This window comes from Melospiza georgiana, chromosome 1 (genome assembly GCF_028018845.1).
Source record: "Melospiza georgiana isolate bMelGeo1 chromosome 1, bMelGeo1.pri, whole genome shotgun sequence".
NCBI lineage: Eukaryota > Metazoa > Chordata > Aves > Passeriformes > Passerellidae > Melospiza > Melospiza georgiana.
Window position 1 is genome coordinate 49778119 of NC_080430.1, and position 24042 is coordinate 49802160.

The window sequence follows — 24042 nt, forward strand, 5'->3', positions numbered from 1 at the left end:
AGACAAGAATTAAAGAATCTGAATTGTTCTGGTGTATATAAATAAACTTGATCTATTTCAAACATATTCTGATAACTTTGTCTTGATAGGAACTTTGAAAGAATTCTTAGCTCTTCAACTGAAACTTTAATTTAAGATAGCTTTTCAGCATACTTGCATTTCTATCCTTAAGTTATTTGCAATATATTTTAAAACTTTCCTTATTGATCTGGTTTATAATATGCAATGCTTTTGTTTCAACAGGTAGCACTACTGGGATTAGATGTTTTAGGTGCCTTTGTTGACAGACTGTCAGGACGCTTTAAACCCTATATAGGAACTGGTAAGTGAAAATACAACTTTTTCCCTAAGACCAAACAGTAAAAGACACTTCCTCCCTTCTCTCCTAGCAGCTGAAGTGGAACATGTTGAAAACTTCTTGAGCTAATTATAATGTACTGGCAGGCATTTTACTGGTGTTGGAATTGAAATAATTGTAGAGTAGCATGTCAGTATTCATTTGTCACTGATTTCTTAGGTGGTGCTTGGGATTTTTTTAATGGTTCAAGGAGTGCCTTTCCAGTGATTAGTTCAATGCTGTATGGTTGCTTACCACTCCCTGAGACAGTCCTCTAAAATTTACATTGAAACACAAGTATTATCTTCAAGTTGTGTTAAAGATGGAAGGTTTTATTTGCAGATCACTTTAATCAGAGATTTATGCCTCCTGAAGCCTGTAGTCTCAGAGGATTATGTGATCTACCTTCTGTTAGATAGATAACTTGACTGTAGCTTTTAGTAATCTAAAGTTTTTATGGGATGAAAGAAAGAAGTACTAACTCTTATTCCTGTGTGAAATGTTTACTCAAATGAATTTCAGGTTAATGGATCTACATGTGCTGGAGTATGAGACCTTTTTTTGTGGGAGGTACAAGCAAACTACTTGTCAACTCATTTTGCTGCTGGCTTTGAAAAGAGCTAGTGATATTAGGATATTAATGTTGGTTTTATAGCACTGGCTGTTTTTGACAGAAGTTTCTAGTGAATGTCCTTTTTCAAAATTTGAGTAAGTTACATCATTTTCCCTGATCCCCAGCTATCTCATATTATCAAAATTTTACATGTCTAGTTTTGTAATTAAGAGCTTTGAAACAAAATTTCAAAGTTCAGGAATACAAAGTATAATTTATGACAAGCTGCTAACTAAATTAATTGAAAGCTTATTTCAGTATTCTGTGGAGCTACTGCAGTAGTGTGCTACAGAATTTAAATCTGTTTTGTTGCAGAGAGCTCTTTGGCTGGTTAATTTTGTATTGGAGCAGTGTAAGGGAACTGGAGGCATATTGTGCTATGCACAGTATTGATTTTTGAATAGTCTCCATTTGTAGCTACAAACACTGTTTTGCTCCAGAGTTTGACTAAGTTTTGGTTTTTATTTTAAGACTCTGTAAAACCTAAAATTACAGTCACATTATTAAAGGGCAGTTGGGAAGCTTATTCAGTTTTTCTCTGTTGTTTTAAGTATGAACTATCTGAGAATAGTTTGAAAATCCTCTTGTGGGTTTGGGCTTTTTTTGTCACAGTAGTTGAGTGAGACCACGTGCAAACTGAATATTTAAATTTCAGTAGTATTTATATTAAAAAGCAGAAGAGAGAGAGAGTACTGGCAGTGGGTGACCGTTTAACACACATTACATCTGAAGCTGTGTATTCTCCAAGTATTTTTCAGTTAAGCTAAGAAGCACTGCTTTCAACTGAAACTGAGCCTCAGAGCATCTCCAGAATGAAGACCTCTAGAATATTCAAGTTACTGTTGTTCATGATCAACTTCTGTATAAACAAACCTAACAGTTGCTGAAATCTTAATCTCAGTAAAGGCAGAAAACAGTATATTTTAGGTTACTTTTTAAAAGAGTGATATGAATTCTCCTCAGTTGTTAGCTCTCTTTCTCCAAGTTTCATAACAAGATGGGAATATCATTCAGTTTTTGTCAGTGAAGCAGTAGCATAAAAACATTATTGTAACTGTCTTGGGTTTGTGTAGTGAGGGCTTATGAGAATAATTAAAAGCACATAGGTCTCTCTTTGCAGAGAACTGCTTCCTTCAAGAAAACTTAAAGAACCAGGAGTTTCCTAAATCATGTTCTGTTGACTCTGCAGATTTGTCTTCTAATGTAATCTGACTCCATTAAGTCAGACCAAAGACTTGTATTTGACAGTGATTTGTTTGCAGTTGCCTGAGAAGAAAGCAAGGACAGGAGAAACAGGCAGTGATAACTCCTTCATCAGTAGGAGCTGTCAGCAGTCTTACAGGTTAGGGCCAGCTGAGGCACATGGGATCTTCAGTGTCTGCCCTTTCACTTTGTTTTCCTACAGCTTTTTCTGTTTAGTTTCTGACCCACATTTGATTTTTGCAGTGTTCTGTAGAAGTACTTAAGTATGAGAAACTTGTTTGGACTGATTGCCTGAAAAACTTGGTGCTTGCTAGATCTTGTGTTAGAGAGGTGAGCTAACATTTCATACCTTCCTGCCAGTTTCTATTTATGGATCTCTTCCATGCCTGTCCTCTGCTATCCCTCCCTCTGCCCCAGCTCAAAGACACAATGGAGCTGTTTCTTGTATACAACTGTTTGGCCTTTCAGTGCCTTTCTGCTGTGGTGCATTTGAGTAAAGGAAGCCATATCTGTCACACCATACCAGAGAGGTGCCCTATGTTCATAGTGGCACAATTGTATTTGTTTGTGTTTGTCATCTATTACTTTTGTAGTTATTGATTATAGACTCCTCTGTTGCATAGCTGCTTCTAGGAGGATAGAATAAGCGAAAATAGTGTAGAAAGTAATCTTACCCCTAAGGAGTTGCAGCTGGGCCAATTACCAAAGATTAGGAACAGGCCTGACTTTACCAGGCCACAGCTTGTAACCAATGAGAAGCAGAGTGCTATAACAGAGTGGGGTGGCTGCTTGAGAAGGGAGCTGCAGTCAGTTGGTTACTTTGTGAAGAAGAAAGAGTCAGTGCTCTGAGGAGCTTACCACGAGAAACACCAAGAAGGTATGGAACTTTTGTGATAAGGAGACAACAGTATGGAACCCCTGCAATACAATGACAACAGCTGCTCCCTGAAAATTTACCTAATACATGCATGAGACTGTGTACTACAACACCCTGTTTCCTGTGCAGTGATGGTGGATTTGGGGCCCACTCTCCAGGGTGGTGTTTTTGCTCCATGCCTTTATCATTAGGGCAAGACCCCTTCTTGAGAGCTGTGTGGAAGTCCAGCTCTCTAGAGAGTTTTGTTTTTTGTTTTTTGTTTTTTTTTTTTTTTTTTTTTTGTTTTGTTTTGTTTTTTGTTTTTTTTTTTTTTTTTTGTTTTTTTTTTTTTTTTTTTTTGTTTTTTTTTTTGTTTTTTTTTTTTTTTTAGCTTGGTTATGTCCAGTTAAGTGATTCTCTTGGTTATGTCCAGTTAAGTTACCTGGATATTGTTAGTTGGGTATATAATCGTGTATTTCAGATGTGCAGTGCATTCAGGTGATATTAGGAGAAAACAAAAATCATGGAATTAAGCTTGAAAATGTTGGGAAATTTGTAAGCAAAGTAGTTCAGCTAAGTAACACAGGGGCCCCACAGACCCATCTTAGTACTAATTTATATGGTTGGCTTTTACTTTCTCTATTTTGGTCAAATAAATGTAAGTGTATTATTTTTTGAAGGCAAACATAACAGAATTTTTCCAGGGAATTCAATTATTACTTTGAAATATTCAAACTATAGTTAACTTCTCATTTATTGGACTAAGCTATTGTAGGTACTTGTATTCTCAAAAAATAATAGGGATTGCACCATAACTACAGCAAAGCAGGATAGATGTAAAATACCTAACTGCTTTGTTCTCTGCTTTTTTTAAAATACAATGCAGCCTCTTTTCTAGGTAAAGCTTCAATTTTACAGCTGTTTTCACTTATAACATACCTGCAACTTTAAATGTATTTTTCTTTTAATAAACAATGTTATATTTTGGTGACCCTGAGATGTTTTTATTTGTGATTCAGATCTCAGTAAATGATGGAAGTATAATAATACATTATCCAACTGCAATATGGGAAAACATATTCAATCTTTTCCCACCCCATCCCAATTTAATTTCCTGTTCTGTTTTGATGGGGGTGGATTTCCTTAAGTGCAGAGGACAGCTAATGTTACTGACTATTCACCCCCTTAAACATTACAGGCTTCTGCTATGAAGTGAAAAACATGAATGCTTTACTACAATCTTTTCAACCTACATATATTTACATTTGGGCAAAACCAATACAACAGTGGTGGGGCAGATACCTTCCAGTATTCCAAAGAGCATGTTAGTGATCTTTGTATTGAAGTGATAAGAGACTTAATTCAGTTTCCTAGGCAACCATCCAACGTTGCACTAAATTTCTCATAAGGTGTTATCCTTTTATGATTAACAACATTGAGTGTGCTCTGCAGCTGGCATCAGTGTTCTGGGAGTCTAGACACACAAATTTGGAATCTTTCTTTTAGTACTTCCACTTGAAATCTTTGAAAATACTTTGGAAGCAATAAATACCAGTGTATGTGTTCTTTTATAAGACTGTGTTTGTATTCTGGGAAAAATAAAGCAGTGTTTGAGTGTTACATCTTTTGGTATTTAAAACTACTGCTTGTTCTGTGATTAAAAGCGATGTTACATAAGAGTACATAATTACTGTATCACAGTCTCTTTTCCCAGGTGATCACACAATTATTAAAGTAATTGTATATATCCAAAATAAAAGAGACAATTAGAATTATGGGCATATGTGTCTGGATGATAGGATTTCTGGGAGAAGTGTCTACTCATACTTTTAGTTTTGTTCTCTAAAACAAGTGAATATGACTTGGCCTTCTCCTTATTGTGAAAAGGAAAAGAAAGAATATAGTAAAGATATTACTAAAATAATTAATACAGTAAAGGAAACAGAATTTGTTTCAGTTTTACAGTGCAGTATTAAACCATGACATATTTTTCTGCATATATTGAACTGTCCATCAGTCTGTTACATAACTATATTGACATTAGCTTTTACATACAACCCTACAAAATGTTGCAAAATATTGTACTTATTTGAAAATTAAAGGAATTGTAATTGACAGTTAAAACAATGAAACACAGGTTATATTTGTAGATGTACCTGTATGTGGAAGTCTCAATAGGGATACACATTTTACACACAAAAACTCCATATGTAAATGTGTTTATATGTTTAATAGTAGTTTCAGATTTATCTTACTATGAAAAGAAACCACTGGGCAAAAAAAATTTTGGGAGATAGTTGTGGTGCCAATATTAACATGTGAAACAAATTTGAAGCGTTTAAATTTTTTCTAGGTAGTTTTTAGAAGTGTTGGAAGAGCGTTTAAATTAGTGTCCTCACAATAATTGAAATGCTCCATCAAATTTATTGTTACAATGAAGCCTGCAAGTCTCTCTGAAGCCTCATGTCCTGGATGGGTGCACTCTTCAGTGGCTTAAAAACTGGCTGGCTGAGCCCAGAGGTTGATGGTCAGTGGAGTTAAATCCAGTTGGTGACTGGTGGCAAGTGTATTCCTTAGGACTCAGCGCTGGTTCTGTTTAGTATTTTTGCCCATTATCTGGACAAAGGAATGAAAGACACACTCAGTTTGAAGATGAGACCAAGTTGGGCAGGAGTGTTGATCTGCAGGAGGGTAGGAAGGCTCTGCAGAGGGATCAGGACCAGCTGGAGCAGCAGGTTGAGGCCAGTGGTGTGAGGGGTCAGCAAGGCCAAATGCCAGGTCCTGCACTTGGGTCACAACAACCCCAGGCAGAGCTGCAGGAAGAGCACCTAGAAGTGTTGGTTGACAGTGGCTGAACATGAGCCAGTGTGTGCCCAGGTGGCCTGGAAGGCCAGTGGTGTCCTGGTCTGGATCAGGAGTAGTGTGAGCAGCAGGACCAGGGCAGTGATTTCCCCTGTACTTGGCACTGGTGAGCGCACACCTCGAATCCTGTGTCCAGTTTTGGGCTCCTCACTGCTAGAAGGACATTGAGGGGCTGGAGCATGTCCAGAGAAGGGCAGCAAAGCTGGGGAAAGGTCTGGAGCACAAGGCTGATGAGCAGCTGTGGGTTATGTAGCCTGGAGAAAAGGAGGCTCAGGGGTGACCTTACTGCTCTCTCTGTAACTATCTGCAAGGAGGTTGTAGCAAGGTGGTGGTCAGTCCCTTCACCCAAGAGACAAGTGATAGGACAAAAGGAAATGGCCTCAAGTTGTGCCAGGGGAGATTTAGATAGGATATGAGGAAAGATGTTGTCAAGCACTGTTACTGGCCAGGAAGAGGGTGAGTCACCACCCCGGAGGTATTTGAAAGTCTCTTGTAGATGTGACACTGAGGGACAAAGTTTAGTGGTGGTCTTGACAGTGTTGGGTTAGTGGTTGGCTGTGATGATCTTAAAAGAGCTTTTCTGACTTAAATGGTTCTGCATTACCTGATGTATTTTAAAGCAGTTGTAAGGGCTTGCAACATGCCTTAACTTTTTCGGTGAATTTGGATTGAAAGTAGTTGGTCCAAGAATTTGGAAATACTTGTTTGAGGAAATCAGTGTTTAGTGACACCCAAATTGTAAGTTTTTGCTTTTTCTCTTACTTAATGATTGAATTTTTTGGTGGAAAAGACTCAAGTGCGCAGGTTATTCAAGCTGTGACTCTCTAATAAGTGGTTTTAATGTGGTATGGAGAAATGCTTTGAAAATCCATGAAATCCATGAAGACCAAGAACTGTATTAGCATGAGCTACCATGGATATATGACATGTAAAAAAATGCTGGATCTTCAGGTGTTAGTGCCTGACTTGATTGTATTCTTATTTTTAATTTTTATTAATTTAATTGGACTGTTGAGACTAAGGGCACGTTCTGCTGAGGATTCAAGATTAAAAATGCTTGCAGAACAACTAAACATAAAACGTGGAATAATTAGGTTGGAAGGGACCTTCAAAATTATCTGTTCCGTGCCTTTGCTTAAAAAATGGCCAAGTTATGCTGTTAGAGAAAACTTGGAAATTAAATAACTCAAGAAACTGAGTTGTTCAGATAAAGTAAAGCAGGCTTTTCTATTTATATGAAAGATGTCTCAAGGATGCTTTGTTGCATCTAAATGCAAGTCAGGTGTTTTGTGTGGTATTGCCTTTTCCTTTTATAGCTTACTGACCTCAGTAAAAACTGTGCTGGATTGTTGTAGGATTTTCTTAAACAATAAAATGCAGACTGCTTCATTTTTTTTCTTGTTTGGAAAAGGCATTTAGGGGATAGCCCATTATTTGTATTTTTTTCCTCCATAATAGCTGCTTTTGTATTTTTAAATGTAACAAAAATACTAACTTCCTACAATATCTCAGAAAATCCTTAAATTTTCTTTGATTTCCTCTTTAGTTAATGGTCACAGCTGAAGGTCATAACGGATTAAAGGCACAACTTTTTTCATCTTTGTGATTAGATTCTCTGAGGTTTCAATTAAAAAAGAAAAAAGTAAAAATCTATGCAGGTGTTTTGGTGTTTTTTGGGGTTTTTTTTGGTCCTGGCTAGCTAGTGCTGGAGTTTATTAGTAGTGGGAATTCATTTTACCTGAAATGATCCGTGCCTCAGTGATAGGCTGTGATTTAAAATGCCATCTGCTTGTTGTCCATGGGCATTTCAGTGTATGACACCTAGAAATGCAGTGTTTTTAACTCCGAGTAGAGAAATCCTAGCCTTCTTTGCTTTCAGCTTGATTCTAATTAATTCTAGTTATGTAAAAAGCCTAGCTTAGAGCTTAAAAATTTCAGAAGATGCTATGAATGTTTGTTCTCAATCTTCTACTTTCAGGTTTAATACACCTCTTGAAACTCTTTGGCCTTTAAGACTATTCTCACGTTCCTGAGATTGACACCTTGATAGGCACATGGATAGATCATATAAAAAAAGCTTTTGTTTCTTCCTCTCTGCTGCTGCTGATGAACAGTATTTGTCATTAATCCCACTAATGCTGTTTTTAATTAGCTCCTGGAGAGACCCCAAGAAGCACATTAGTGTCTGAAATTGCTGTTGATTAAACTGGCCAGGACTTTCTGTTGAGGAGGGGAGCACTGAGGCCCTCTCTGAGAGCCTGCTGATGATCCTTTGCTTAGAAGTAGCCCCTTGACCACATGGATCTGTCAGGCTGGCCCTGTGGGATACTTTTCTCTCCTGTGCATCCTGCCCAGAACAGAGACTGCCCTAATTGCGGGGGCAGCTCTTCCCCTCCCTCCTTTCTAATGACAGCTGTTCAGTGCTGCTGCCTGAGCTGGCAAGGTTTCTCAGGAAACAAAGATATTGCTGCCTAGGTTTAATCTCTTTCTGTCCTCAAAGACATTTCTTTTTAGTAACAGAATTTTTGCCAACATTGATAACGTTTCCTCAATAAAGATTCCTTTTTGTTTAATGCTTTTTTCCTCTAGTAATGGACTATCTAAAGTTGATTCATAGAAATAGGTAGACCTGAGACTTAAAATGAGCACAGTTGTACAAAGAGCAGCAGGTGTAAGTGGTCAGAGGAGGAGAAAAAGCAACAATACAAACTGAAAAGCTCCAGAAGGAACTCTTATTAAAGTTTAACAGAGGGAAATTGTTTGTGCTACCTATGGCATTCTTTGCTGCAGGGGTCATATAGTTAAACTGCTCAGGTTTTTAAAAATACATTGTGTGTTATTCTAGGCAATTTCTGTAATTTACTTGCTTTGTCATATTCAATCCTAGCAGAGGAAATAAATATTTAATCTCTCAGGCTGCTCTCTGACTCTGAAGGCTGGTTGTGGCCTTTACTCATGCATCTACTGTCCCAACTAATGGTGATAAAAGTATTTGAAGAATTTGGATAAAGGAAAATTTATTCAGATTTACTGAGATAAGAGAAGGAAGGCAATGGGAAAAGAAATTGATGGGATAATAAGCTCTGGTATGGATATAGCAGAAAGGAAAAAGGCATAAATAGCAGCTCAGATGTAAATGCACAGCATTGTCAGCCAGTTAAAGGGGGTGATTGTCCCGCTCTGCTCTACCCTGCAGTGGCTTCACTGCAAGTGCTGAGTGCAGTTTGGGGCACCAGGACATAAAAAGGACATTAAATCATTAGAGAGTGTCCAAAGGAGGCCAACAAGGATGGTGAAGGGTCTGGAGGGGAAGCTGTGTGAGGAGTGACTGAGGTCACTTGGTCTGTTCAGCCTGGAGAAGGGGAGACTGAGGAGACACCTCATGGCAGTCTGCAACTTCCTTGTGAGGGAAGAGGAGGGGAGGGCACTGATCTCTGCTCTGTGCTGGACAGCAACAGGACCTGAGGGAATGGCCTGAAATTGAGCTAGGAGCAGTTTGATTTGGATATCATTAAAAGGTTCTTTGCCCAGAGGAACAGGCTCTCCAGGGAAGTGGTCACAGCACCAAGCGTGACAGAGCTTGGTGCTGTGACCACCACAGAGTGTTTGGACAATGAACTCAGGCTCATGGTACAACTCTTGGGGTGTCCTGTGCAGGGCCAGGAGTCAGGCTCAATGATCCTGATGGATCCCTTCCAACTCAGAATATTCTATGACTATAAAATAGCTGGTCAGTTTGAGATAGATCTGGTAGAATTAATGTCTGCTATAGAGTATTTTTGCTACCACTTTAAGGTTTTGTTCAGTAACCAAAACCTGTAAAATTGTGATGTAGAAATCTTAGAGGAAATCCTTGGGAGAATGAGATTTCTGCAATGTAGAAATCTTAACAGGAAAACCTCAGGAGTGGCTGGAAGTGGTAAGAAACTTTGACAACATGCTAAAATGTGGTGAAAAGGCAAGTTGAATGAAATACAGGGCTTCACAAAAAATAAACAACAGCTGCAAAAGGAATCACTGTCTCCTAAATTTAGTGTAGTTTTTTTTTCTCAGCATATCAGCAGAAATAAATAACAGAAAGATGTCATATGTTATTAGGTTTTCCAAAATCCATTTGAAATAATTTAAGAATCTAGGCAACAAGATAAAAATGGATAAGGTAAATGTAAAACAGTAGGGTTGTTCAGTCCAGATGGCATGTGACAAATTATACACCTCACTGAGTAATTTGTTAGGAGGCTACCACATTGAATACAACCTTCATGTATGGTCCTACTTTTCTTTGTCACCCTTCTTTTAATTCTGACATCTGTTGGAGATTGTTGAGTTTGCAGGCTGATGCCAGGAACAACCAAATGCATGTATTTGCATTGCAGTATAAAGAGGGACACATTCAATAATGCTAGTGAGAAATCTTGTACATCTTATAGGAAAGGTAGCAGCCAAAATGATGTTCTGTTTTGAAACTTGATCGATGGGAAACCCAACTTCCAATGATTTCCTGTTGGAGCTTATTCTGACAGAGAAGATGAACAGCCACACTGGAAACCAGCTGGTGGTTGCCAGCATTCAACAGCCTAATTTCTTTTGTCTTGTGCAAATAGAATGTATCATGCCTTATATGGGGTCTTACAGAAATTTGAGCTTTTAGGGGAAAAAAGCCAAGCCTGCAGCCATTTGGGCCCTTTAACAGCTCCCACAGCGTGTTGTCCCTCTGTCAGAGCTCCAGGAGTGGCAAAGGCTGCTGTGTTCAGTGGCTGCACACACGGAAATCTGCGGGCTGTGTCATAGCTTAGTTTAACTCAGTGACCTCATCTCTGTTCAGCAGCTTCTCTCGCTGTTCTCTGTGCTTGCCTTGGTGATTTGAGCAGAGCCCTGGTATCTGCAGCTCCATCAAATGACTCAGACTGCTAATTAGTCACAAAGGAGCCGTGTTCCCACAGAACTGGCACTGGCTGTGTTTGTTTCCTTCTCTGTAAAGCCAGAATTGCCTTCAGCTGCCCAGCAGTCAGGTCAGTATGGAGACATCACTAGTGGTGCAAGGCATGGGGACAGGGTCAGTTCTGAAGTGCTGAAAATGGACATGGAAAGTACTGTTGGCAAGAAAAATATAATCAGTAGGTATAAAGTGATTGGAAGTTCATGGGACTGGTCAGCTGTGTACTCCCAGAAATAATTTCTTACGGTCTGGAGTTCTTTCTCTGTTCACAAAATGGGAAAAAAACCCAAAACCAAACCCAACCACCAAACAAAACAGAAACACCCCTTAAAAACCCAAACCATAAAGAAAAAGTCCCACGCTATCAAAACAATGGTAATCCAACCCAGACAAAAATCCCCCAGACTCTTCCTTCCAAACTGTAAAACAAAAGTAGCTGTACTAATTTCTTCAGAGGAGAAACGGTAGAGAAGATAGATGAAAAACACAAAACCTTGATAATGGTGGCTGAAGATGTCAGTGGACTATCCAGAACCAATAGTATTAAATACTCAGATTAGGACACTAAGAAAGCCTTCAGGTATCACAGGAGGGGAAATTCCAACTTCAGCAGTGTATTTGTCAGTAACAAGCATGGTACAGAAATGGCTGCTGTTTTTGATATAGGAACAGAGGACTCAGGGAACCTCCTCAGAATGTGTGACTCTCTTCCCTTCATTTTGCTGGCAAATCTATTGTTTAGTTATTACTATAAAATCATTAAGTACTGGTAAAATGACTTCAGATCTGCCTTTCAAACAATAGCCAAATACAGTTACTTCTTTAGTGGGTAGAAATTCTTCAGCAGTCTGTTGAGGTCAGGCAGTAACTGCAAAATATCCTCATGTGTTCAGTAATATAGTACCAAATGTAGTAAAAAGTTATTTTAGTTGTGAAGACTTTTTTTTTTTTTACTTGGAGTACCTTACATCACCGTCTTGTGAGGGATGACATCTCTACTAATTCCACCAACTCCATCAGTTGTGCTTCCTGAAGGAAAGCAGCACACTTGGTATCATCACCCCTCATTTGTAAAATGTGTTACTGAAAGCACTGGGGGGAAGAATCTCACGAAGGGTTGGGCCCAGATGGAGGATTGGGAACCAGTACAACAGTTTGTGTTACAGCACAATGTATGTATTCATTGGGATATCTTTCCTAATGTCATAGCATTAATTTATCTGATGTAATCATAAACTTCTGTCTCGAAAAGCAAACAAAAAGATTTGGCAAATTCTTTGATTTTGATTTTTACTTATTTTTAGGATGTGAAATCATCAGCTGTCATGCACTTTTACTTAAATACTATTCAAGGATGCTTGTTTTAACATAGTAATTTTTAACAATGCTTGTACTGAAGTAACGCTGGGTTTCCTGAAGATACACTGTGTGAATAAAGGGATTTAAAACTTGATTTTCTTACAATAAACAGCTAAGTCACACTGATTTAAAATAGTCATATAATTCTATTCCAATTGTTTGCCACTCACCACGCCTAGCATTATTTTTTAGAAAAGCCAGACATTTTGAAGCTAAGTGGAACATTCTTTGAAGATGAAATCAAAGTCATTTCATTTTTGAAAATGGGAATCTTGGTTTCTTTTTAACCTGTTGAAAGTTACTATTTTCTTCCATTTCAGCCTTATGCATTTGTTATTAGTCTTATAAAATACTCAGAAATACATTTGAGATTTTAAAATATTGTGGCCTACTTAAACTCTTTTATTTTTGAATGACATGTATATTACATCTGTTTCAAAAAAATACATTTAAGCATTTGAAAATCTCCATTGAGTGTTTAATCTTTTTTACTTTCTCTTTTTCCCCCCTGTCTTTCTGTAGTTCTCCTGGCTTTGATAGATCGTATGGGAGATGCCAAAGACCAAGTTCGAGAGCAAGCACAGAATCTTATATTGAAACTGATGAGTGAAGCAGCACCACCCATGGTATGATTGCTTAATGCAGATTCAGATGGAGGCCTCCAGTGAGCTTATGACATTTGCATGAACTTTGAACATGTCACAATGTTATTGCCACTGCTAATGGTGTAAATGTTAAAGATACTCTTAATGGATTGACACTGATGTATTGTTCAGCTAAAGATAAAAATCTTGGCACAATGTGATGATTCTGCATATTTTGCACATCATAGCTTAATTCTGGGTAGATGTTTTTATGCCATGTGTCAGGGCTTTGTTAATTAAAGCATCTTCTGGGTTTGGACAGTGGGAATAAATATGTTTAATTAGCTCCAAATTGATTTAAAATTAGACTTGTACTTGAACATGTAGGACTAGTCCTCCAGTTAAGGTGCACATTTTCTAACTTAAAAGAACATGGCCTTCTAGCTGTATGACAGCGATGCTCTGTGAACCATGGACAGACTGAGGTGGGGATAAGTTACCCTTTAGCTTGTCATTTTTGGTTGTAAGGAGGCTTACTTAACCTTCAGTTCTAAGCATTTTGTGGCTTCTGAGTGCTTCATCTTATATCTTGACTCTGTGAGTCTGAAAAATGGAGGACTCTTTAACAAGATTATATTCTTGAATAGTGGTGTTATTTGGAAGTCTGGAGACATTGGATGTGAATAAGAACTTACTATTTTAAGTTTTCAGTTCCTGAAGAAAAGCTGTTTCTGAGTTCTAATTCTAGATGTTAATAAGAAAAAAATGGGGTTTTGTATGTGCTAATTCCTGGTTTTGTTTATTCATAGATTCAAGTTTGAATGTTTGTGTATAGTGAGTAAGATGTTGTGGACTTTATCTAGAGTGAGAAAATTATTGTCAGTTGCTTTGTTTGTCTGATAAAACATGTGGCATGTTGGCTATTGTAGAACATGTTTATTTCCCTTTGGCTACAGGTCTGGTTGGGATTTAGGCATCAGGGTCTACTAATATCATTCACAAAGACATTCCTTTATCTGTTCACAAGCTGCAGTGTCAGTCATAATTGTTGACCAAAAGACTTGGTAGTATTTTTTTGTGTCAAAGTGCCAGTAGTTCATAAATGACATGTTACTGTGCCCAAGATGCTCCCAAATACCTGGCATACAGACCAGCACCTCCACAGCAACAGCATTTGGACAAGTGCACAGCAGAGCACCTTGAAGATACCTTCAGTTGCTGATAAAGAAATTGATGGTAGTTGCTTTGTGCTAAACCCTTGTCAGGAAAGTTTTACATTGTTGGTCCATCTTTGTGCAGAGTTCTTAAACTGTGCATAGAGGTGATGGAAGGAAGTTTCCACCCCCTGTGGAGATGACTCTCTGTCAGAAAGCATATGAGGTTTGTGGGGTCCAAGGAAGACCATGTGTCTGTCAGACAAGGTCTGGCTCTCCTGGTAGCCCCCCCAGAGTGGGAGAAGCCTGGCTTTGGTTGTCTGCTCTCAGGAAAGCCTATGGGTCATTACAAATTTGGATGAAAAACATCAATCATCCTCACAGCAGGGACCAAAACAGCAGTGTCTTTCCCATGCCTCCAACACTGAAATACAGAGCTTTAGGCTCTCTGCTGCAGATTGAAGCATCCCTTTAGAAGAGCTGAGTGGAATAACTGTTTGAAGATTAAGTGCTGTAAATTTATTTCTACTCAACTCACCTTGCCTCTTGTAGCATATTGTTGAATAATACTTAATTTGTCGTGTCATTAAATCCCTTTACTTGTTTTAGATGTTTGGGGGGTTTTTGTTTCTTTTATGAGCAAGAACTAGATGTAGCCGTTTATGGGCAGGAAGGCATAAAAATATAGGTGGTATAAATGTGCATGAAAGGGGCTAAGAGGGGTTAACATCAACTCTTACTAGGAACTTTTGAATGTTAAAATTTCTAAGCAGCCATTTGAATTTCTCTGCTTAAAAAAATTTATCTCTTCAGGGATAATTCAATGAAAGATGAAATTTCTCTTTGGTCTGCTTTGCTTATTTCAGTAGTCAGCAGTTCCCTCTCCACCTGTATTTTTATACATCTAGCAAGGAGATTTCCTTTTTCCCACGTTGGTCCATGACAGTGGGTTAATTGGAAGGATGTTTTCTTCGGTAAAATCCTGTTCTTTGTTTTTAAGCTATGCAGTTTTGGCAAGCCGTATCCTGCTCGTCTAAGGTTTGTTTTCTCTAAATGCAATGAAGTATAAAACAAACAAACAAAAAACCACAGATGGGACAAAATTATCAAGCAGGGCTCTAATTGGAAAATTTTATGTCTGCTCTGAAGCGTGCTACCTCATTAATAAAGAGGGTGCATATTCCCTGCTCTTATGATCTGTTTCTGTTGATCAACAGCTGTTTGTGAAGGCTTTATTTTTTTTTTCCAGCAAGCCGATTGCAATAATTAGCATGTAATACATTTTAGCAGCTTTGTGTGGCGTCATTACAGGTTGCAGTTGCAGCACTCCGGGGTGCAGTTGGCGGGAGGGAGGTGCCTGGGCTGCGAAGTGTGCAGCTCCTGGCAGTGTGCAGCCATCCATCGCTAGGCAACGCTGCCCGGATGCTGGCCGGGCTGCAATGGCAGCGCTGCAGCTGGGCCGAGCCGCAGCCTGAGCCCGCGCAGCTGCTCCCAGGGAGAATCCCCGAGCTCCTCTGCCCCGCCTTGGTGCTTCCAGCGCCCTGATGCGCGGCTAGAGCACGGCCAGGAGATGGAAAGGTAACGGGGTAGAGGCAGCAGGCAGAGAGCCAGGGCGGGCAGAGGAAAACGAGTGCGCAGGGAGGTGAGCGACGGTGCAGCGAGCCCGGGGATCCTACCACAGGAAGCGGCGGCAGCGCGGAGAGGAGAACCGAAAGCGCAGCAAAAATGGAAGCACAGGAATTAGAAAGAGGGGGCAAGAAATAATCAAAAAAAAAGAGGAAATAGATCTAAAGCAAAAGTAAGGGAGAAGTGGGACAGCAGGAGTAGGGGTAAGGACAAGCTAAAATGGATGTGAGGAAATTCTGGCAGGGAAACAGAATATGAAGCAAAAAGAATATAGTAACTTCTGCTTGAGTCGGTAGTTTATAATGTTAATGTTTGTTTTGTGTGCATTAACTGTAACAATTCTGTATGTTTTAAGAGCTGTTTGTTAAACAAGGAAAATACTCAGCTAGATTGCTGAACGACTTTTTTTTAGGAATTGGTTTTGGTGTAGAATTAATCTGTGTTGTGTTCCGTATTGTGCGTTTCATAAGTTAATTTTATCACTTTTCCAGTGGACCTGCCTTCTGTTATTTTTTTTTGCAACTATTATGAATGTAATTATATGGAATAGAATTATGTTGTATTGTGCTCCTGGTAATTAAAGACCATTATTTCTGCTTTTATAGTACATTTGGGAACGCCTTGCTGTTGGTTTTAAACACAAGAATTACCGATCCCGAGAAGGAGTGTGTTTGTGTCTTGTTGCTACCTTAAACATGTAAGCTTTTTGTTTCTATGGAGATGTAATGGTTCTATCCTTCTTCTGAATGTCATTTTTCTCTGAAAGTAATCCTTTAGGGAGTCTGCTTCAATTAAATTAATATATAGGAAAAATCAAACTACTTAAGTAGCGGGCTTTCTGAAAGAAAGACTAAAGTTACAGAAATTTTATCTTATTTAAAAGTAGATAAAGGACTAGTAAGAGAGAGACAGAGCTTGATTGATGTCAGTTTGTATTCTATAAAATCTAAGCCAAAAGTTCCCTTCTGCAAAAATTATTTTCCGATTTTTTCTTAAAAAACACTCTTCTTTTTTTTTTTTAGTTACGGTGCACAACCATTAATCCTCAGCAAGTTGGTACCACATCTGTGTATAGCATTTGGTGATTCCAACAGTCAGGTAAGGATTTAGGATTTCAGTACTTTCTGGGCCTTGAACAATTATACTTTGACAGAGCAGTGAAAGCAAAATAAATGTAAGCATTCAAAGAAAAGCTGATAAGAGTCTTTGTGTGCAGCAGATCATTGTTTTCTACCATGAGAAAAAATAAACCAAATATCTTCTTAATCCATTCACTGGAAGATGAAAGTAGATTTGCAAAGGCAGCAGTATCATGATATACTGGTCCCTTTAGTTTTGTCTTCAGAAGTTGAAACTAGTAATTGCTGAAAGTAATTGTTTCTTACAGAGCATGTTGAAGGAAAGAAATAAAAATAAGCTACTGACACAAAAAAATACCTCTAGAAGCAGCCCTTACGTGAAACCTGTGCTAGTTTGCGAAATTTGCTGGAGTTAACATTATGTGTAATTATCCAGTTGGAAACCAAATGGCATTTAAGAACATGCAAGGACTGTCATTAAAATCATTAAAGTAAGCAAAAACATCTGCAGTGAAAATCAGGAAGTAGTTCATAATGGTGACATCTGAATCTCAGAAAATCTTCCAGTGGAAATGGTTAAAATATCTTGATTTATCTGAAGTTGTGTTTGAGGGAAAAGACTATGAATACAGCAAGGGAGAAGATAACATTGGTAGGAGATGGACTTTTAAACAGGATTGGTCTTTATGCTTAATTTCTGAATGCAGCAAAGTTCTTATCTCCCCTGTGCTGCATAGCACTGTTCTGTTCTATAGAAATTCTGTTGAGAATTTGTCCTGTTTGCTGATCATTAATAAAGATGTAGTTCACATCTTGCTAGAGCAATTTTATGTTCATTTTGAACTGCTGCAAAGAATAATACTAAATGAATTCCAGACGTTATTTATAGCAAATAATGGCATTTACTAAAATGCATTTTTGACAGTTTTTATTGTGATGACCATGGTTTAAAATTTTTGAAGAGGCACTCTATCTCCTTTCCCCTGTTCTTTCCTCTTTCAGTGTCCTGCCCTATTCCCTTTCTTGTGCTGATGTCATGCCACTTGATTCCAGTTGAAATAAATAAAGAAAATGCTGATCACTTTGGTCCACTCCTGTGGGCAGTCTTAGTCTTCCAGAAGGACCTTGCTGTGTGTCAAAACAGATGGAAGCAAGATGAAATGTCAAGACTGAGTGCAGGAGCTAACTTTTGAAAGAATTGCCTGCTGTGAGCGAGTCCTAGATAAAGCACATTTTTTCCACAAATGCTATTCTTATGTCAGATCCAGAAATTCCCTCTAAAGCTGTTATTTCTAGGATTTTTTACCATCTGGACATGCTCTCTAACTTGGAACAAATGCCATCTTGATATAACAGTTGTATTTCCTTTCCTTTTCACCCTCACTGTTTCAACTGAATTGGCATACAGGGCCATAGAAACTGTAAGATGAGTGGCCTGTCAGCAAATGTTGTTTTGGTTTCTATAACCCTGAAATTAACAATTTAAACTGTTCACAGGTGAGAGATGCTGCCATACTAGCCATTGTAGAGGTTTATAGACATGTGGGAGAGAAAGTACGAATAGATCTTACAAAAAGAGGAATTCCTCCTGGAAGGTGAGCTAGCTGTTCTGATTTTGTAATTCTGAGCCATTTATGTTTTACTGTTTTTTATCTGAACTTTAAACTCACTAAAAATGCTGTTTTAAAATTACTGTAATTTTTATTTTATATTCTAGTTAGTTTTGCCTTTCAGTATGATGTTACTAGAGTTTCTGACTGTGTTGATTAGTTTATATGAAAGAAAATTTGTTATTATTATTAGTATTATAATAATTCATATGAAACAAAACATTTTGTTTCTACCTTTGATTAATTAAGAAAGCTAGACAGAGATTGAAATTGCACTTAGTGAGAAAGACTGTTTATTCCATAAAATCTTTAAAATTCCTTGTTAAGACAATTTATACTTCCTAAAATGTGTTAACCCCTTAGATATTAGCATACCACTTTACCATCACCTTCATCTCACTTCTTTTTGATAAAGCTGAATATGTCTACTGCTTGGTTTCAGAGAGAGTATCAGATGAGTGCCTTATCAGACCCATCTAAGAAACTAAACTAAGAGCTAAAACTTAACTCTCCTAAGAGAAGGTTCTTAGGAGACTTCAGAGCACTTTCTAGCACCTGAAGAGGGTGTAAGGAGAGCTGGAGAGGAACTTGTTACAAGGATGTGATAGGACCAGCGTCAAGGGCTTTAAACTGGAAGAGAATAGGTTTAGGTTTGATATTAGGAATTCTTTTCTGTGAGGAAGGTGAGACACTGGAATGGTTCTATGAAAGAAGAAGGGCCATGGAAGAAGGGTGTTGAATTTATTGTTTCTCTTTCCAGGCAGAGTTGAGACACAAGTTTACCCTGCCTATGAGAATGAGAAGTTGCTTACATTTTCTTCTATTTAATGATAGTCTTGTTTTTAGACTAGTAGTGGATTAAATGGTTACCACAGAAGTTAGGCCATATTACTACAATTTAAAACATTAAGTTTCCTGTCAAATAAGTGGAATATATCCAAGAAGATCTTCCTTGCATTAAGATAGGGCCTTGGACATGTTTTAGAACAGAGAATAAAAGAGTGCAGATATCACAGCCTTTTTGCAAGGAATGTTGGGTCTGACTGTAAGTTCCTCACCATTTACAATTCCATGTGATGCAAGCTGAGTACATCTTGGGATCCAAATAGGATTAAACACCATAGGTGCTTTGTATCCTCAGGACAATCAACAGCTTCTAATTTAGTTGCAGTAGGTGCCAAGTTGTTGTTTCTACTGTCTGAATCAGCTGAATACAAAATTCCCCCTGATCTGAAAGCAAGCATGGTTGTATAATTTGCATTTACATAAAGAAGCAAGGCTCTACTTGGTGCATGTTAAATGGGTTGTTGCCACTAAATCTCTAACAGTTTTGCACCTGACAGTCAGGACTATTGTTAAATAGTACATGAGCTGAGTGTCAGTGCTGTGTCCTGCAGTAGTTTTCAGGTTGGGATAAGGGAGGGAGTTAGGATTTGCCTGAATTAAACATGAGACTGCTACTCTGTGTCCCATCCATCCCTGACAGAAAGCAGAGTTCCTGTAGTCCTGTCTTACTCCTTCACACAACTAAGAAGGCGTTTGACAAAGCTCAGGAAAGACAGATTAGCTCTGTGGTAGCTCAGACTGTTGTTCCTTCAGAGGCAGACCTCATTTAAGACGTTTCTTCCCCCGTGCCTGTCAGAGGTTTTCCCTTTGCTTAGATGCAGTAAAATTTTCAAGTGGTTATGCAGGAGCTATGATCTGTGGGGAAAAAACCCTTTGATGTAGAGTATCATTATTATTTTGAGGGGAATCTGTGTTCGTGTGTGTGTGTCTGGGTTGGTTTTAAGGGTTTTAAGTATTACAGATAATCTGTAGTTCAGACACGGCTGCTTTCAGTTGTTGAGTTCAGCCTTAAAGAACTGCATTGCAGCTCCTTTGCTGTAACTCAGTGCATTAAAAATTACATGTAAACATAAATATTAGCAGAAAAATCTATTACTTTAGTGTTTGGTGCACACATGAATCAATAGAATGTAGGCTTGTTTTGTTTGCATAACAAATTACACATTAGAGAGCTGTGTGTTGCTGCTTGAATGCACTCCATCCTAGAGCACTGGAAAATAAGAGCTCCTGTCTGCTGAAAGGAAGGCAGGAAAGTTAATCAAGCATTGTTTTGAGAAATTGTTCAACTTCCTTAAATATGCAAATGGCATATACATGTTGTGTCTGTATAAAGCCAAATACGGTCAGTACTTTAATAATAGTAGGCTTAAAAGGTTTTCTAATCTGCACCTGGTAGGGTTTGCCTTTGTGGAAAACACTGGATTTTCTGCAGGGCTTTACTGGACCTGTCGGAATCTAAGTAATGAATAAAATATGGGATCTTACTTTTGTAGTTCAATTCCACTTATTTACTATTTACTTTTCTTCAGTGCATTTCTCTTCTTTACTGAGATTAATTAGTGAGTTTGTTTATAAATAAAATCAGTGAGATCCTCTTTCTATTTGTTATTTTTTAACTTAGAAATCTCAGATTATTATTATACTTTTTTGCTTGAAGCACTTTCTTTTTCCAGAAAAATCAGTGTAAAGTCAGTGGTTGGAAATTTGGATGTTGTTTTCCCTTTTGTTATAATTGCTGCCAGAGAGGTTTGACAGTCTTTGGTGTCAGACCTGAAAGCAGCAGTGCTAATATATTTGTGAATAGTGAAAATGGATGTTTATTTATTGCTCAGTGAGCCAAAAATACTGAAGAGGTTTTGTTGTCTATGGGCCAAACTGAATGTTTTACAGTATGGAATCTGTGTGGCTGATCTTCCCTGAATGGAAATAGTATACGTGGCTCTGGATAGCAGTTACTTAGTCTGAGTGTTAAAAGCTTTTATCATTGAGGAATTCATCTGACAAATTTCCCCACTGTTGCTTGAGAAACAGAAATGCAAAAAACCAGTCATTTGTTTAGTTCCCATGTCTAGGGCCAAACTTCATTTCCTAAAATGTTGAAGCATATTGCAGTATGCGTTTCTGAATACCACATTTTATGTGGTATGCACATTCTACTTATCTGTCTAGTTCAAGCTGTAGATGAGGTCCATCTGTGTGTCCAGATGTGGACACATGTCTTCATCTTTTTTTTTTTTTTCCCTTGGAAAGGGGAAATATGGAGAAACAACTGCAAAGTTTGATATGGGTCATTTCCTGCTTTAGACTCAGTTTGGACATAAACAACAGACTAGTTCACCATCCATTCTTCTTCTTTATCCTTCTGCTGTTGATCGGGGAGTGGTGCTCTTTTGCCTCTTCACCAAAAGGTCCACACTTTTAGATACCCCCCTTTGCCTCTTCACCAAGGTCCACACTTTTAGGTATGCCCCTCTGCTCATCATATGAACAGTTGAACTGCATCAAGCATTGTCTTGAAAAACAGCTTTTCAGTGTGAAGTGTTGTGCACATTCTCTGGAAGCATCCATGTTTCTATGTGTGCATGTCAGCTCAAGCTGTGTCCTAGCAAGGTATGTGTGTATTCCTCCTGTTGCCCATCCTGTCACCTGCTGGAGGAGAGGGTTTGGTAGGTTGCCAGGAGCCCCCATTTAAAGTGCTACAGCTTCATGCATTCCTTCATTTATTCACTGACAGCCCATCCAGAAATACCTGCTGTCCCAAACTTGTGTTTTTTGTCAATGGGAATTTTCCCATCTGTATGAGAAGTTGAGGAAGACCTGTCTATGACTATTTGGGAAAAGGAGATAGTAGTTCTGTCCACCAGTGACTTGTGGTGACTTCAGTGGTTGATTTTGATTGCCACATCCAGAGTTGGGCTTGCAGATATGAGCTGAAGGAGTAATAATGCTTCCCTTCTCAAAAACATTCCTTATTGCCAGTAAAACTGGTCTTCATCCAGCCCTGTAGAATTTCTTGGACTCCTCCTGGCAGGCTCTCTTTTGCCAGGAGCTGAACCTCCTGTAAACATTATTAAATTGATGGTGGTTGCAATAATTTTAGAGACTCTAGCCCATACTGCCTTGCTGCTTGTCACCCTGTGAAGAAATAAGAGAAGAAGGTAGTAAGAAGAGCAGAGTGGGAGGAGAGGGAGGGACAAACTTGTTGTGAGAGACTTTGCAAAGTAGTAGTTACAGATCGTGTAAGCTCTTCTAAAGAGAGGGTTGGTTCTGCAGTAGTGCTTTACCATGTTGACAGCTGTGTTATAATGGGCTCTTCTGTTGTTGTTGCAATTATGACAAATACTGCAGAGTGTGTCTCTGGTCATAACGACATGCTTTGAAAGTGTGAGGAGTGGCAGTACTGTGTGTTGTTCTCCAGCCTGGAACACTGACAATGTAGCATCCACTGCTGACAAACACATTTTTTTAAATTGTTTATAGTTAATACTTTATCAAATATTTTGCCCAGAGTGAGAGGCAACATGTATATTATTGTAAAATATTTACAAAGAAGCATTTTGCTTTTAGCTTCTGTTTAAAATACTCAGGAAAGCATTTTTGAAAACAAAGTTCAAAAGAGCAGGACATTTTTTTTTTCTTTTGAATTCTCTAAAATATTTGTGCCAAGTGGATAACATCAGCTTTACAGGATGTAAAAATCAAAGTGAAATTTTAAGGCAAATCTGTTTATCTCTCTAGTCATACTTAGTTTCTCTTGGGATGACAGTTTGAGCCTTTCAGATATACTGTTAAGTCTTTCTTATTCACTAGGTGAACTGCTAATGCAGTGTTTGCTATGGAATCCAGCACTGCTGAGAGGAACTCACAGCAATCCCTGATAAACATATGAGGCAAGCACATTAACTTCTTGTTATGAAAGCAAGATGGCCTAATGCATTGTTATAGCTATTGATTCTCATGTGAACTCCTCACTTCCTACGGTTGAAAGCACATAGCATGTTAATGGCATTTCATGTGTCATTACTAAATTCCTGTACCCCAAAAACATTTCATTTCAAAAGTTTTACTTTTTCAAGTCCAAGTGCAGAAAACCCCATTTCAGTATATACTGCATTTGGTTTGCAAAATTGATCTTTTCAAAACTTGAAGTTTAATAGTAGAGCAGTGACATTTGTGAATTGCTGCCGTTTCATTTTGCTGTGGCAGCACTGGTTGGAAATGCAATGGTGGTGCAAAAGGCAGAGGGGATAATAGGTTCCAGACACAAGCTGGTGAGTGTGCTAGGGAAAGCTTAGGCAAACTACTACTGAGCTGCATCTGGTTTTGAGACAAGTTGAGATGGTAGGGGTTATTGACTTTAATGATTAGGAGGGTTTTTGGTTGTGTTGTTTTAGATCCTTGCAGTAGGGTAAGCCTTTTTGTGGAGATCTGTATAGTTCTGATTGTGGGCTTACTAAGTCCAGGACAAATTTGCTCTGTAGCATATTGCTTTGAAGTATTTGGAAAGTAAAAATAATGCATCCTGAGAGTCCCAAATTGTTGGAAAGGGGGCACAGTGGGGATAGGGCTCCAATTTTTTATGCTGTTGTCTGTCTGCGTTTCATTTTTTTATCACATACTTCATGATTAGGTAATGAGGTTTATTAGGATGAGGTTTATTGGGTAAATGAGGTCCCAGTGAGTGAAAGGGATATGCAAGTCTCAGAGAATGTAGGCTAAGTGCACTGCCTCTCTGCATGGATCATTGCATAAAAGTGGTGTGTGAAGTAAAATGAAATGCTGAAGTGAAATCTTCATGTGTCCTTGACTTTTCTCCTTGTGAGAGTTTTCATACCCAGGTGTAGTTCTTACCTATTTTTCTTGTTTTGTCATACAACAGTTTGGATTGTGAATTGTAAAGACAGCCTATCAGTGCAAATTTTGAATTGGGTAGTATAGTCTCTGGTTCTTCTGATGTAGCTGAACTGTACCTGT

The 24042-nt window shown here is 38.4% G+C and overlaps 1 protein-coding gene across 14 annotated transcripts in view; it reads left to right on the forward strand.

The window, feature by feature from the left end:
- Window positions 1-24042, forward strand: part of CLASP2 (cytoplasmic linker associated protein 2) — a 146914-nt gene that overhangs the window by 12456 nt on the left and 110416 nt on the right. For 13 of the 14 annotated variants that reach the window (XM_058021685.1, XM_058021696.1, XM_058021718.1 and 10 more), the window contains exons 2-6: window positions 244-322; window positions 12692-12795; window positions 16139-16230; window positions 16556-16631; window positions 18110-18207. In XM_058021685.1, the coding sequence (XP_057877668.1) occupies window positions 244-322; window positions 12692-12795; window positions 16139-16230; window positions 16556-16631; window positions 18110-18207 (449 nt within the window). Of the gene's footprint in view, window positions 1-243; window positions 323-12691; window positions 12796-15319; window positions 15486-16138; window positions 16231-16555; window positions 16632-18109; window positions 18208-24042 lie in introns of those variants that run through there. The other variant, XM_058021781.1, reaches the window with a different exon arrangement.